We start from the raw sequence: 14,415 nt of genomic DNA, 5'->3' as shown, positions 1-14,415 counted from the left end.
GTAATCCCTCAAACTGCCTGATCTCCAGCCATCCTCCTTTCCATCTCTGTGCCTCTGCACAGTGCTCCTGCATCTGCTTGAACCCGCTTTAGCCAGTTTTTGTCCAGTCAGGTAACACCTCCCAGCCTGTCTTCCCCTTTTTCATTCCCTCTCTTTTTTGTGCCTCCGTTATCACTCTGGCCACAGTGAATTGTAGCTTTCTACTTACACATCTCTCTTCTCCACTACACAGAAGGCTATGGAGATCAGAGACCCTGGCTTGTCCCTTTCATCTATTTAATGGCTGTCAGTGGAGTGAATGAATGGTCCAGGAAGCTGAGCTAGATAAAAATCTTAATTGGCAGACCACCAAGGAGTTTTTTTTTTGTAATGGTTTTATTAAGATATAATTCACATACCGTACAGTTCACAGGGCTGTACGATCACCATCATAATCTATTTTTAAAATATTTTTGTTCCGCCTAAAAAGAGAACCCCATTTTCCAACAACACCTTCCCCAGCCCTCGCCAACCACTAATCCACTTTTCCAGACCACCAAATTTAACATAGGGTAAACTGATCACAAATCCTCAAAATCAGACCGATTCTGGACTATGATGTGAAATTTGGTCGGTAACTGTCCCACTCAACCAATTTGTACGGTAGGAAGTCAAACTTAGCTTGCAGTTTCAGATTTGATCCGCAACACATTAGACTCTTGGACTGCATGATCGGGAATTTATTAGAATTAGTTCCACACTGAACAAGGGTGGCTGTTGGGGGCTGGTCTGGCTTTTCACTGTTGCTGTGCAAGTAAATCCCCTTTGGCAGAAACAGGGCAACTGAAAAACTCACCATCTCTGGTAGCAATCGTGAAAAACGTGCCCGGTAACAACCTCTTCCGGGGAGTTCAGCCCTCTGGAAAATAACATGGATCAAGCATTACGTGAGCGGTCGTTTTCCGGAGCTTTTATTTTTAACGCGCCTCTTCACCGGCTCACCCCCGGGTGGGTGCTGCGAGCTGGAGGCGCGGAAGCCGGGAGAACACCGACCGCAGTGTTTCTGTGAGGCGGCGTTTGCGGAGCCGGGTCGGATCTAGCGCGTTGCCAGGCAGCAGCGGCGTTGCCCGCGGCTGTCGCTCGTCCGAGTCGCTTGCGCTGTGACGCAACAGGCGCGCAGTGACGCGGCGCACGGCGCGGTGCACGCTGGGATATTTAAGTCTTCTCCGCGGCGCGGAGCCGCGATGTCTCCGGCGGCTGCGGCGGCTGGCGGAGGCGAGCGGCGGCGGCCAATAGCGAGCGTCAGGGACGGCCGGGGCCGGGGAGGGGGCTGCGGCGGCCCGGCCGGGGCGGTGGTCCTCGGCCTGTCGCTGTTCGGCCTCGTGCTGTACCTGGTGCCGGCGGCGGCGGCGCTGGCCTGGCTGGCCGTGGGGGCCACCGCGGCCTGGTGGGGACTGAGCCGCGAGCCCCGCGGTTCGCGCGCCCTTTCCTCTCTCGTTCGGAACGCGCGGCGTCAGCGGCCCCTGCACGCCTCGCCCCCGGCTAAGTCGGCGGTGAACGGAAACCTCCTAGAGTCGCGGACCCTGCTCGAAGGACCGGACGCCGCCGAACTGCTCCTCATGGGCAGTTACCTGGGCAAGCCCGGCCCCCCGCAGCCTGCACCCGCCCCGGAGGCCAGGGACCTACTGGAGAGGCCTGGCCGCCGCCGAACACCCGCTCGCGCCGCGCCGCCTGCGCACTCGGCCCATCTTGTGCACTCTCATCCCTCTCTCCCCACTCCTCTTCTCCGACCCCCTAGGAGGCCTTCCCACCGGTAAGATACGCCCACACCCTCCTCTCTGTTGACCGGCTTTGAATGGAGGGCTTGATTTTTAAATCCGATTTTCTTTTTCATTAAGTCCAAAGTGGACTCTGTATCGCTTTGTCCTCTTGAAACACCTTGGTGTGTGTCAACCGTCCCGCCTGCCCTCCTTGAGCCTTTGGAATGAGATGTGATGCCAGAGCTGCTTCCCTTTTTTTTTTTTTTTTTTTTACAGTTTTTAAAACTGAATTTTAGTATAGCATTTAGAAGAATACTTGATAAACTACTAAAATATCCCTGCTTCTGGTGAAAGTATCTACGCTTTTCGAGAGTAGTTATATAGTATATTTTGTTACATTTTTCCTTTAAACCAACAGGAGCAATTACTTCAGTTAGTCAGGCTCAAAGAGGTGTTCCCGGAAGACTGCTCTTTGATAAAACTTGATTGTCAAAGAGGCAATCCCATTTACCTCCAACAGCTGAGCATTACAAAAGAATACAAAACTGGTGAAAATATTAGGTTATCAATAACTATATTTAGTTGAAAGATGAACTTTAGGTGTCAGAAATGTTTGAATTTGGGTGTATATTACTTATGACTCAGCATAAAAGATCGAAAAGACTTAAGAATTCTTGAAAAGTTCCTCCTTGCATGTCCTAACACGCACTTTTCTTCCATTGCAGTTTTACATGTGTAGGCAGGGTTTTCAATTTCCCTCGCAAAATTGTCGAAGTCCTTTGGGACAGCTGTTAAGCAGCTGCTGCTGTCCATTCTTAGATGGAATGGGAAACCATTGCCATAAAAATGCTTTGTTTTGTGTGGCTCAAAAAGCAGTTTAAGGGGCTCCTGGGTGGCTCAGTTGGTTGAGCGTCTTACTCTTGATTTCTGCCTGGGTCCTGATCTTAGGGTGGTGAAAGGGTCTGCATCAGGCTCTGTGTGATCAGGGCACAGTCTGCTTGCCATTCTCTCTCCCTCTCCCTCTGCCCCTCTCTTAAGTGTGCTCGCTTTCTCTAAATAAAAACCTTTTTTTTTAAAAAAAAAAAAAAAACAGCTTAAGCTTTCTGGAAGATAACCCACATGATTCTTTGTTTTTTTTTATTTTTTAAAATTTTTTTTTTTTTAATTTTTATTTATTTATGATAGTCACAGAGAGAGAGAGAGGCAGAGACACAGGCAGAGGGAGAAGCAGGCTCCATGCACCGGGAGCCCGATGTGGGATTCGATCCTGGGTCTCCAGGATCGCGCCCTGGGCTAAAGGCAGGCGCCAAACCGCTGCGCCACTCAGGGATCCCTAACCCACATGATTCTTTAGTAATTTACATTTTCTGCCATTCTTTCAGGCTTCTTTGTTTTTATAACATGTCTCCCATTCTCCATAGGGATTGTGGGACTTTATCAAACCGGTTTGTAATAACACCTCGAAGACGATATCCAATCCAGCAGGCCCAATATTCGCTTCTGGGGGTACTTCCTACAGTGTGCTGGAATGGTTATCACAAGAAGACTGTGCTATCTGCTCGTAATTCCAAAATGGTGTGCAGCCCAGTGACAGTGAGGATTGCTCCTCCAGATAGTAAATGGATTCGTTCACCAATGTGAGTGTTACTGCTGGCAGAATAAATTCCTGTTTATTTCCACTTACTCTTCCATATCTGTTCCTCTAACAAAACAACTATGAAACGAAAAAGGGAAGAAGCTGCTTATTTGAATCAGAAATCCCTAGTTTTTTGTTTTGTGTGGGACTTAATTGTAGCTTTCATTGCTAAGGGCAGTTTCTTTCATTGTATGGTTTTGCTTATTGGTTGGCTTCTGATGTCCAATGACTGAAATCTGTGCTATATGACATGGCTATTAATGTATCTCAATGCCAGAATCTTGTTTTTCATTATAGACCAGAGCAGACAATCAACTCAACGCTGTCCTCACCATCAAGTAATGCCCCAGATCCATGTGCAAAGGAGACCGTACTGAGTGCCCTCAAAGAGAGGAAGAAAAGGACAGTGGAGGAGGAAGATCAAATATTTTCTGATAGCCAGGAAAATAAAAGAAGGTAACAGACCCTGCAGAGTACTAAATAGGCCACCCACACAGACTCCTGTGATTTGTTGAAATACAGATCACTCCCAAAAAGCAGGGACTAACTCCACAGTTTGTGAGCCTCAGTGGGTGCCCTTCTTTGGCTTCCATGGAAGAGCTTAGTAACAAGGGCTTTAATGCTGTTAGTTTCCTGCAGTGCAGGTTAAATTTTATAACTTAACTTTTCCATAAGCTGACAGCTATTAGCAATGTTAGCCTCATACTTTTGATACAAATGTGCTCAAAGTTTTTTTTTTTTTTTTTGAGAGAGAGAGAATGCTAAAAATCTTTCCCTGACCAGCTTGTGTTAATTACTTGGGTAACCACCATTCAAATGTCATATTTGTGCGGAAGGAAATGCTTGTCGAAGCAAAGTGAAGACTGGAATATGGTAGATTTATTGGTAATGAGACTAAACCTAATTTCATTATTTGATTTCTGCTATTTTAATGAAAATGAACCGTCTGTCTCCTAAGTGTGGAAAGAGCAGAGGTTGAAGTCACTAGTTATGATGCATAGCTGCTTATGGCTTTCCAAGAGTCAGTTAAGGACTTCACTCTTTTAATTCAACAGATTGAGCACCTAAGTTTGTGCCTGGGCCTGCTCCAGCATTAGGGCAGTGAGCAAGAGAGTCCCCATGGGCCTTGGGTAATAAAATAAGGAATTAGAGATTGTAAGTGTATAGAGGTTTAAAAACAAAAACACACAACAGGATCATATAACAGACTAATAAGGGAAGTTTTTTTTTTTATATACATTGATCAAGGAAGCACTCTGAGAAGACAGTGGACCCCACTCTTGTTAAATATAACCATTGCCCTCCTCCCCATTACCTAGACCAGATTGTTCATATCCGGCAAAGTTGGCTGTCTTTGATACTGCCAATGCAAAGTTAGGTAGGGAGATACTAATAAATGGAGGTGTTTTTATGTAACAAAGGAAGATCTCATGATGAGTAGAAATGACTTAAAAGTGAACAATTTGAACTAATGTCAACTGGCTAAACAGGGGTGGCAAAGAGTGGGGGATGTGGCAGTGGGAGAGGGTATCATTCTTATGGTCTAAATAGGTCTCTCATATTATCCAAGTTCTAAGTTTTTTTGACCCTGGTGAGCCTAAAACAGGATTCTGTATTATCTTTCTCATGCTTGGAATAAGCAGTGATTATGGACACCATGCATAGGCAGTTCTTACATGAGATATGTGAAATTTTTCCCTAACAGACTTATTAACCTCTAGAGCATTATGGGATGTGTGAGTTAGTCCCTAAAATGTTTTTAAAACATCTGTTTGTGGGTGGTAGGGTATTAAATTTGTGATTATAATACTATGGAGAGAAGTTAGCAAGTAATACACCTGAGTAAGTTCAAAAGGTCTTGAAGCATTTTTATACTCATTATGAGGACAATCCTAGAATAAATCTACCTTTCAGAATCTTTAGGATTTGAAGCAGCCTTTTTCTTTTTCTTTCTAGCATAGAACCTATATGCTATAGAAATAGTGTAAGAAAAAAAAAAAAGAAATAGTGTAAGATTATAGGAATATGAGAAGATACTCTAAGGAAAAAAAAAAAAACTGTCAGTTCATTTAATTGAGGGTTTTTTATTTGTCACAGGCGCCATGATAGCAGTGGGAGTGGACATTCAGCATTTGAGCCCCTGGTGGCCAACGGAGTCCCCGCTTCTTTTGTGCCTAAGTATGTGAGAATCCATCTGAATGAGGTAGACTGGGGAAGGGCACGGTTGGAACTGTTGTCTTGTAGGTTTTCCTCTGTGTTGGTTGTATTGCTTTATTAGTCCAGGTACAGATCTGTGATATCTGAGAACAACATTTTAAGTCACGTCCCATAATAACTATCATCTAATTTCTTTTAGTACTTTTTCATTAATATGGATAAAAAATATGGTACAGCTAAGAGTTTGTAAATATATTTCATAACTATATAATAAATAGGTTTGTGCAAAGGTTAAAGTGCAACAGTATGAAATTTAAGATAAATGTTAAGTTTGTACGTTTGAGTTTATTTTTTTAAAGATTTTATTAATTCATGATAGACACACAGAGAGAGAAAGAGGCAGAGACACAGGCAGAGGGAGAAGCAGGCTCCATGCGGGGAGTCTGACGTGGGACTCGTTCCCGGGTCTCCAGGATCAGGCCCTGGGATGAACGTGGCACTAAACCACTGAGCCACCCAGATGCCCCTGTATGTTTGAGTTTAAATACATTTAAGAGTTGGATGAGAAGGAAAGTGGCTTATGAAAAGATTTGTGGTAACTTACATCCTTATTGAGTTAGGAGGATGATAAGGCTGCCAAAAGAGCTAATGTGCTTCCGGTCTGTGCTGATAGAACAGAGACTAGAATGGAGCAAGTGAGGGGTAATTGTGCTTTTCTCAATTATGTTCAGATTGTCCATGCAGTGTTGTGTTTGGGTCGATGTCTGCACTGTAAGAGGATAAACACAACCTGACCTGTGTTCTGAGTGAGTGAAGCAGTTGTAAAATGTTACAGGGTGGTGGTGTTTGAGTGGATTTTGAAAGTATAAAGTATCGATCCAAGGGGAAAAAAAATATGAAGGGGAGTTAAGGGAATGAGGGAGGGAAGGATAATGGTCTCCAGAAACCTAAACAGCAGTTGCATGAAGAAAAGGCCAACAGTTGTTTGATTTGGCTCCAAACAGATGCCCAGGTGAACTATAGGTGGAAGTTGGAGGAAATACATTTTGAGTGTAAGAATAAATTAGCCTGTAGTTAACATTCATTACTATAGGGGAAAGTGAGTTATCTACATTGTAACAGAGATTAGGTAACTATTGTAAAGGAAAGATGTTTTAGTTGGAAGCTTAGAAAAACTGGTTGGTTTCTCTTAACTCTGTTTTTTTTTTTGTAGGTTTATTGAGGGATAATTGACAGATTGTGCTTTTTTTAAAGTGTACAGTTTGGGGATCCCTGGATGGCTCAGTGGTTTGGCGCCTGCCTTTTGCCCAGGGCGTGATCCTGGAGTCCCGGGATCGAGTCCCATGTCGGGCTCCCAGCATGGAGCCTACTTCTCCCTCCTCCTGTGTCTCTGCCTCTCTTTCTCTCTCTCTCTCTCTATATATATATATGATGAATGAATGAATGAATGAATGAATGAATGAATGAATGAATAAATAAGTAAATCCTTAAAAAATAAATAAATGAAGTGTACAATTTGGTAAGTTCTGACTTGTATACACCTGTTATACCATCGCCATAGCCAAGGTAATAAACATAACGGCCACCTTCAAAAGTTGCCCCATGCCCATTAGTAACACCTCCCTCCAGTCCTGCCCCCATCCCCAGGCATCCATTAATCTGCTTTTTGTCACTGTAGATTAGTGTGCATTTTTTTCAAGAATATTATATAAGTGAAATCATGCATTTAATTTTTAAGATATTTGTCTTTCCCTTCCTGGCTTTGTCTGAGATATTTAGCTGAAATGGTAACTATAGTATTAAGAGCTTCATTTTTAAAAAAATTAAAAAATTTAAAAAATTTAAAAAATTCAATTTAAAAAAAATTGAGTTTATTTAAGAAATGTTTTGTGACCATGGATGAAGCCTTAAAAGAATGTTGCACAGCTCACTGTCTTTTTCTTTCTTATTAGGCCTGGCTCTCTGAAGAGAGGTCTCAATTCCCAGAGCTCAGATGACCACTCGAATAAGAGATCTCGCACCTCTTCCATGAGCTCCTTGACGAGCACGTACACAGGTGGCATCCCTAGCTCCAGTCGCAATGCCATTACTAGTTCTTACAGTTCTACTCGAGGTTTCTCTCAGGTATGTTCATCTTGATGCATGGGAGAAAGGTGTTCTGAGCATTAATTAATTGATTAGCCAGTGTTTACTAACCTCATTCCATCCTTCAGATATTAGGATTACCTCTGAGCTAAAAGAAGGTACAGATCATCAAATGGATGCTTAGACCCAGGGGACAAAATAGAAATCCCAGAAAATAAACCAGTTCATGTGGGGACACCTGATACCAAACAGCCAGTATTCCAGATAAATGGACAAAGGATGAATAATTCAGAAAATAATACTAATTTGATTGATTAAATTGCACTGAGTCGTGAAATTCAACTTATTGTCATTGAGAATTTAGTGAAAGTTTTTTAAATATTATAATTTTTAGAATTTAATTCTTTTTTAGAAAAAAATTACTCTTTCTTAGAGAATAAAGTATGGCCTAGGGAACCGAGTGAGCTTTGCTACCAGACAGATTCAGATTCACATTTTAGTTCTGACACTTAGTAGCTATAGGGCTTTGGGCAGGTAAATCACTTTAACTTCTCTTTTTTCATCTCCCAAGGATTATTATAAAATAAAGATTGTAGGTAATGCTTAAAAAATATCCATTACAGTACATGTCAATAGCGGGTACTTTATATAGTAGCTAGAAAAAAAATAAAGTGTGCATGGAAGAAGAGTTTGAGAGAAGAATGCTTTTGAGATAAGGTAATCCAGAAGGCTTTTACAATAATGTAAATGAAAGATGAAGGCCTAAGCCTGAGCAGTTCTAGGAATAACACCACAACAGGCAGATTGAGGATAATTCTCAAGAGCCCTAGGATTTTCAGAATGGTTAATGAGTACTGGCTTCAGCTTAGTCACCAGCCATATTGACCCCTAACAAGAGAATCAGCCTGTCTTTTGAAGCCAGGCACTGACTTCTTTGTAGTTTATGAAACTTTATGAAAGTCCTGGATGGCATCTTTTTCCAGTATAGGCTCTCTGTCTTGAAATTCCCGTTGTTTGCTGTAGCCCCTTTAATTAATGATCTTAGCTAGATCTTGTGGATGACCTACTGCAGCTTCTACATCAGCCCCTGCTGTTTCCCCTTGTTAGGGAGATGTCTTCTTACCTCACTGAGTCAGCCTCTACTAGCTCCAGACTTCTCTCCTGCAATGTTCTCACCTCTCAGCCTTCATGGAATTAAAGGGTTAGGCTTTGCTCTGGTTTAGGCTTTGGCTTAAGGCAATGTTGTGGCTGGTTTGATCCTCTACCCAGACCACTCAGACTTTCTCCAGATCAACAATAAGGCCTTTTCACTTTCTTATCATTCATACATTCCTTTTTTTTTTCATTCATATATTCATGTGTTCATTACAGTAGTACTTTTAATTTCCTTCAAGGACTTTTCCTTGGGGCTCACAACTTGGCTGTTTGGTGCAAAAAGCCTAGCTTTCAGCCTGATTTGGCTTTTGACCTGCCTTCCTCACTAAGCTTGCTCATTTGTAGCTTCTGATTTAACGTGTGAGATGTGCAACTCTTCCTTTCAGTTGAACACTTAAGAGGCTACTATAAGGGTTGTCAACTGGTATAATTGCAGCATTGTAGTCTTTCAGCAAATAGGCCAGAAGAGAGGGAGAGAGATGGGAGAACTGCCAGTTAATGGGACAGAGCACACATATTTATCAGTTAAGTCTGCCACCTTTTAAAGGTGTGGTATGTGGCTTCTCAAAATAATTACAATAGTAACATCAAGGATGACTGATCACAGATCACCCTAACAAAGGGAATAATAATAAAAAGTTGGAAATATTGCAACACTTAACCAAATGTGAGACAGAGACAGGAAGTGAGCGAATGCTGTTAGGAAAACGCCACCAATAAGCCTTGCTTGAACAGAGTTGCCACAAACCTTCAATTTGTTCAAAACAGCAACGTTTGCAAAGTACAATAAAACAAAGTATGTCTGTACTCATCCGTTCTTAAAATCTTTTTATTATGTCAAATTTCAAATGCATACAAAAGGAAAGGGAATCTAATGGACATCCCTATAGCTTCACTAGTTAGTTACTAGCATTTTGTTTTATTTCATCAGTCCATCCCCACCCTGTTTTTGCCCTGGAGTTGCGTTTTACAGTAAATTACAAACCTGTCATTTCTTCAGTGTGTTTTATTATTTTTTTTATTTTTATTTTTTTAAAGATTTTATTTATTCATGAGAGAGAGAGAGAGAGGCAGAGACATAGGCAGAGGGAGAAGCAGGCTCCATGCAGTGAGCCTGACGTGGGATTTGATCCTGGGTCTCCAGGATCATGCCCTGGGCTGAAGGCAGGCACTTAACCTCTGAGCCACCCAGGAATCCCTCTTCAGTGTGTTTTAAAACTTTTTTAAACATTAATGACCACAGCACCATTATTCCTCCTAAACAGCAATAACTTTTTTTTTTTTAAAGATTTATATTTAATCATTTGAAAGTGAGAGCAAAAGAGATCACAGTGGAAGAGGGAGGGGGAGAAGCAGACTCCCCGCTGAGCAGGGAACCCAATGCAGGGCATCATCCCAGGACCCTGAGATCATGACCGGAGGCTCATGCTTAACTGACTGAGCCACCCAGTTGCCCCAATAATTTTTAATATTAGTTAGTATTGCTCCATGTTCAGATTGCCCATGTTATCCTAAACTTATTACAGTTCCTTTGTTTGAATGAGGGACCAAACATCAATTCTTTTACATTTGGTTCCTATGTTTCTTAGACTCTCTGAATCTGTAATACTACTATTTTTTTCATGCCTTTTAAAAAAAAAACTGGATCATTTTGTTCTGTGGAATTTCCCACATTCTGGATTAATTTTCTGTCATTGTGGCATCATTTTAACATGTACAGGATCCCCTATGTTTGTAAACGGGAAGGTGAGTCCTGAGGCTTGATTAGATTAGAGTTCAGTTATTTGGCAGAACATTGCACAGGTGATACTCTGTACTTGTGATTGCATCACCCCAGGAGCGCATGAGGTGCCTCCCTTTTTGGAGGTTAGTAATGATCCCTGAGCTTAGCTGTTTTCAGTCCAATTCTTCCATTTTAAGTTCTCTGTTTTTCATTTGATTTTCGCAGCCATATATCATCTTTGCCTAGGTCCATGATTTTATTAGGTTGCAAGATGGTGGTAATCTAATTCTCTTATTCTCTCTGCATGTATTAATTAAAATTCTATACAGTAGAATGTGCCTTTCTGGTGGATTATGCAACTCTAGATCCTTGTGGTCATGAGTTCAAGTCGCACATTGGATATAGTGATTACTTAAAAATAAAATCTGTTTAAAAAAAAAAAATTGTTCTGGGGTGCCTGGATGGCTCAATTGGTTAAGCAGTTGATTCTTGATCTCAGCTCAGGTCTTGGTCAGAGAGTCATGAGTTCAAGCCCCACCTTGGGCTCCATGCTGGGCATGGAGCCTACTGCTACAGGACTGGATCCCACAACCCTGAGATCATGATGTAAACCAAAATCAAGAGTCATTCAACCACTGAACCACCCAGGTGCCCCATATTTGTGTCTTTTATGAAGGAGTTTGGACAGATTTTCACATATTAGAGAAACATTCCAAATGAACTAAATATTTAAATGTAAAATAAAAACCATAAAAGTGTTTGCAAAAACAGGCTTCTCATGCATTGCTGTTGGGAATGTCAATTTATACAGTTCTCTGGAGAGCAGTATGGCAGTAATTATCAATATTAGAGATGTATGTGCCTTTTGATCCAGTAGGTTTGCTTTTAGGAGTTAATTCTCTTTGTATACTCATGAGTATATAGGAGGGTGTTGATTGTGGTATTTTAATAGCAGAAGCTTGGAAACAATGTAAATGTATCTTGGGGAGGGGGACTGGTTAACAGTATTTCCATAAGTTTTATAAGCTACATACAATACTATGTAACTATCAAAAAGAATAAGGTAGCTTAATAGGCACTGGTGTGAATTCAAAAATACAGAACAAAAGCAAGGTGCGGAACTGTGTATATACTGTCCTCTGTTATTTGTGCGGCTGGTTTCTTTAATCTTTTAATATGCATAGAATAATTTTGAGACATTTTACTAGAAACCAGGAGTAACTATGAGGTAGAAGGAAAACTTTTTACTGTGTACTCTGCTCGTTGGAGTTTATGACATGTGCTGCAAGTACTGCTTTGCTTTTCCTGGTTTCAAAAAGTTTTTAAGGGACCCTGAGTGGCTCAGCGGTTGAGTGTCTGCCTTCGGCTCAGGGCATGATCCTGGATCTAGGGATCAAGTCCTGTATCGGGTCCCTGTGAGGAGCCTGCTTCTGCCTCTATGTCTCTGTATCTCTCATGAATAAATAAATAAAATCTTAAAAAAGGGGGGGGTTAGGTGTAGATAGCTGTTAAGTAAGATAAAATTAAAAAAAAAAAGTAAGATAAAATTCCCCTGTTCTTGGGGTGCCTGGGTGACTCAGTCAGCTAAGCAGCTGCTTTCAGCTCATGTCATGATCTCCCTGGGATCAGGCCCTGAGTCAGGCTCCCTGCTCATCAAGGAGTCTGCTGCTTCCTCTCCCTCTCCCTCTATGTGTGTACTCTCTGTCTCTCAAATAAAATCATTAAAAAAAAAAATTTCCCTATCCTTGCTGTCCCGGTCTTCATCCCATAGGTAGGTACCTGTTGTTAACATTTGTACTATGTGTGCAAACAGATAATACACAGAATTTTTTTTTTTTTAAGATTTATTTATTCAGAGAGAGTGAGAGAGAGAGAGAGAGAGAGAGAGAGAGGCAGAGACTGGCAGAGGGAGAAGCAGGATCCATGCAGGAAGCCCGACGTGGGACTCCATCCTGGGTCTCCAGGATCACACCCTGGGCTGCAGGCGGTGCTAAACTGCTGCACCACTGGGGCTGCCCAGTACACAGAATTTTTTGGTCTGTGTTACACAAATGGGATCATGACATTATATGCTTTTGTTGTCTTTTTGATCACATATTGCATAGCATTCTGTGTCAAATCTATATTGAAAAAAATTTTAAATTAGAGTATAATGTAGAAAAATAAATATCATAAGTGTACAGTTCCATGTTATCACCACCTAGGTCAAATAATCATTTTCAACACCCAGAAGCCCCCCTCATATCTCCTCCTTCCTTCTTGAGTATTACCACTATATAGTCTTACCTATTTTTAAACTTTATATAAATGGAGACCAGCATATGCTTTATTTGTGTTTGGCTTCTTTCACCCACTGTTTTTCCTTATGAGATGGCATCTAGCATCCAAGTTGTTGCATGTAGCAGCAAGTCTTATTCTGTGTTCATTTTCTTTATGTGAATATACCATAATTAATTTTTCCTCCTGTTGGACATTTGGATTTCCATATGCATAATGTTGCTATGAATATTCTTGTGTTAAGTCTTTTGGTAAACATATATAAAGTATGTGTAATATTCAGTTGTAGTAGATATTAAATCATTTTTTAAAGTTGTTTCAGTTGATACTCTTACCAGTACAGTATGAGGTTTTGTTCCTGTGGTTATACATCCTCACTAACACTTGGTGTCTCCAGTCTCTTTAATGACCCATTCCAACGGGTGTGAAGTATTTTGTTGTGGTTGTAATTTATGGTTATAATTGTAATTGTTGATTGCTAATGAAATAGAGGTGTGAACTATTCATTGGCCATTCGTACTTCCTTTCTGATTTATAGAAATTCTTTATATATTCTATATACAAGTTCTCTATAAATTGTGTTAAATCACTGTTCTACTCTGTCTCACTGCTTCATTTTCTTCACTTTACACTTACGGTTAATGTATTGTGTACATTGTATAGGAATTATTTGTCTACTTAAAGTCATGATGATATTATACTACCTTCTAGAAGCTTTATTCTTTTTCTTTCACATTTGGATCTGTAATCCACCTAAAGTTGATTTTTGTATATGGTGTGAGGTAGCGTAGCGATCAAAATTAGTGTTTTTCCATATAAATATCCACTTAGCAACATTTTCTTTTTTCTTAGCAACATTTATTGAAAGAATGGACCATCCCTTCCCTATTGCTCTGTAGCACTGCCTTTGTTATAATTTAAATGTCCCTAATACATGGATTATTTCTAGATCTGTTCTGTTCCATTAGTCTATTTTTGTGCCCTATACCCATCTTTTTTTTTTTTTTTTAAGATTTTATTTATTTATTCATGAGAGAGAGGCAGAGACACAGGCAGAGGGAGAAGCAGGCTCCATTCAGGAAGCCTGTGGGACTCGACCCCTGGACTCCGGAATCATGCCCTGAGCCAAAGGCAGACGCTCAACCACTGAGCCACCCAGGTGTCCCCCCATCTTTTTTTCTACCCTGTGCCACATAGTCTTTTAGTTTTGATGTGTAGTAGAATAAGTCATCCAACTTTCTTCTCTTCTTCCTCTTCAGAATTGTCTTGGATCTTGACCTTTTGCATTTCCTTGTCAGTTTAGAATCAGCTCGTCAGTTTCTATCAAAAGAAAGGACACTTGTTGAGATATTAAGATTGCCTTTAATCTACCAATTTTTTTAGAGAGATGATATTTTTTACATGTTGAATCTCCCAATCCATGAACATGGGATATCTTTCATTTCTTTTTTTTTTTTTTAAGATTTTATTCATTCAAGAGAGAGAGAGAGGCAGAGACATAGGCTGACAGAGAAGCAGGCTCCTCACAGGGAGCCCGATATGGGACTCAATCTTAGACCTCAGGACCATGCCCTGAGCCAAAGGCAGACACTCAGCCGCTGAACCACCCAGGGATCCCTCTTTTATTTCTTTATATCATCTTT

General features: G+C 41.0%; 1 protein-coding gene across 1 annotated transcript in view; it reads left to right on the top strand.

Moving 5' to 3' along the window:
* The first annotated feature begins 1,167 nt into the window (after positions 1-1,167).
* The window catches only part of POM121C (POM121 transmembrane nucleoporin C), a 26,626-nt gene continuing 13,378 nt past the window's right edge, over positions 1,168-14,415 (top strand). The window contains exons 1-5 of the mRNA XM_072752890.1: positions 1,168-1,792; positions 3,161-3,376; positions 3,673-3,831; positions 5,473-5,553; positions 7,485-7,656. Coding sequence (XP_072608991.1) covers positions 1,224-1,792; positions 3,161-3,376; positions 3,673-3,831; positions 5,473-5,553; positions 7,485-7,656 — 1,197 coding nt within the window. The 5' untranslated portion in view covers positions 1,168-1,223. The remainder of the gene's footprint in view (positions 1,793-3,160; positions 3,377-3,672; positions 3,832-5,472; positions 5,554-7,484; positions 7,657-14,415) is intronic.

Source organism: Vulpes vulpes, chromosome 3, assembly GCF_048418805.1.
Source record: "Vulpes vulpes isolate BD-2025 chromosome 3, VulVul3, whole genome shotgun sequence".
Classification (NCBI taxonomy): Eukaryota; Metazoa; Chordata; class Mammalia; order Carnivora; family Canidae; genus Vulpes; species Vulpes vulpes.
The sequence above is the reverse complement of the archived record's forward strand: the minus strand, read 5'-3'. Positions and strand labels throughout refer to the sequence as shown.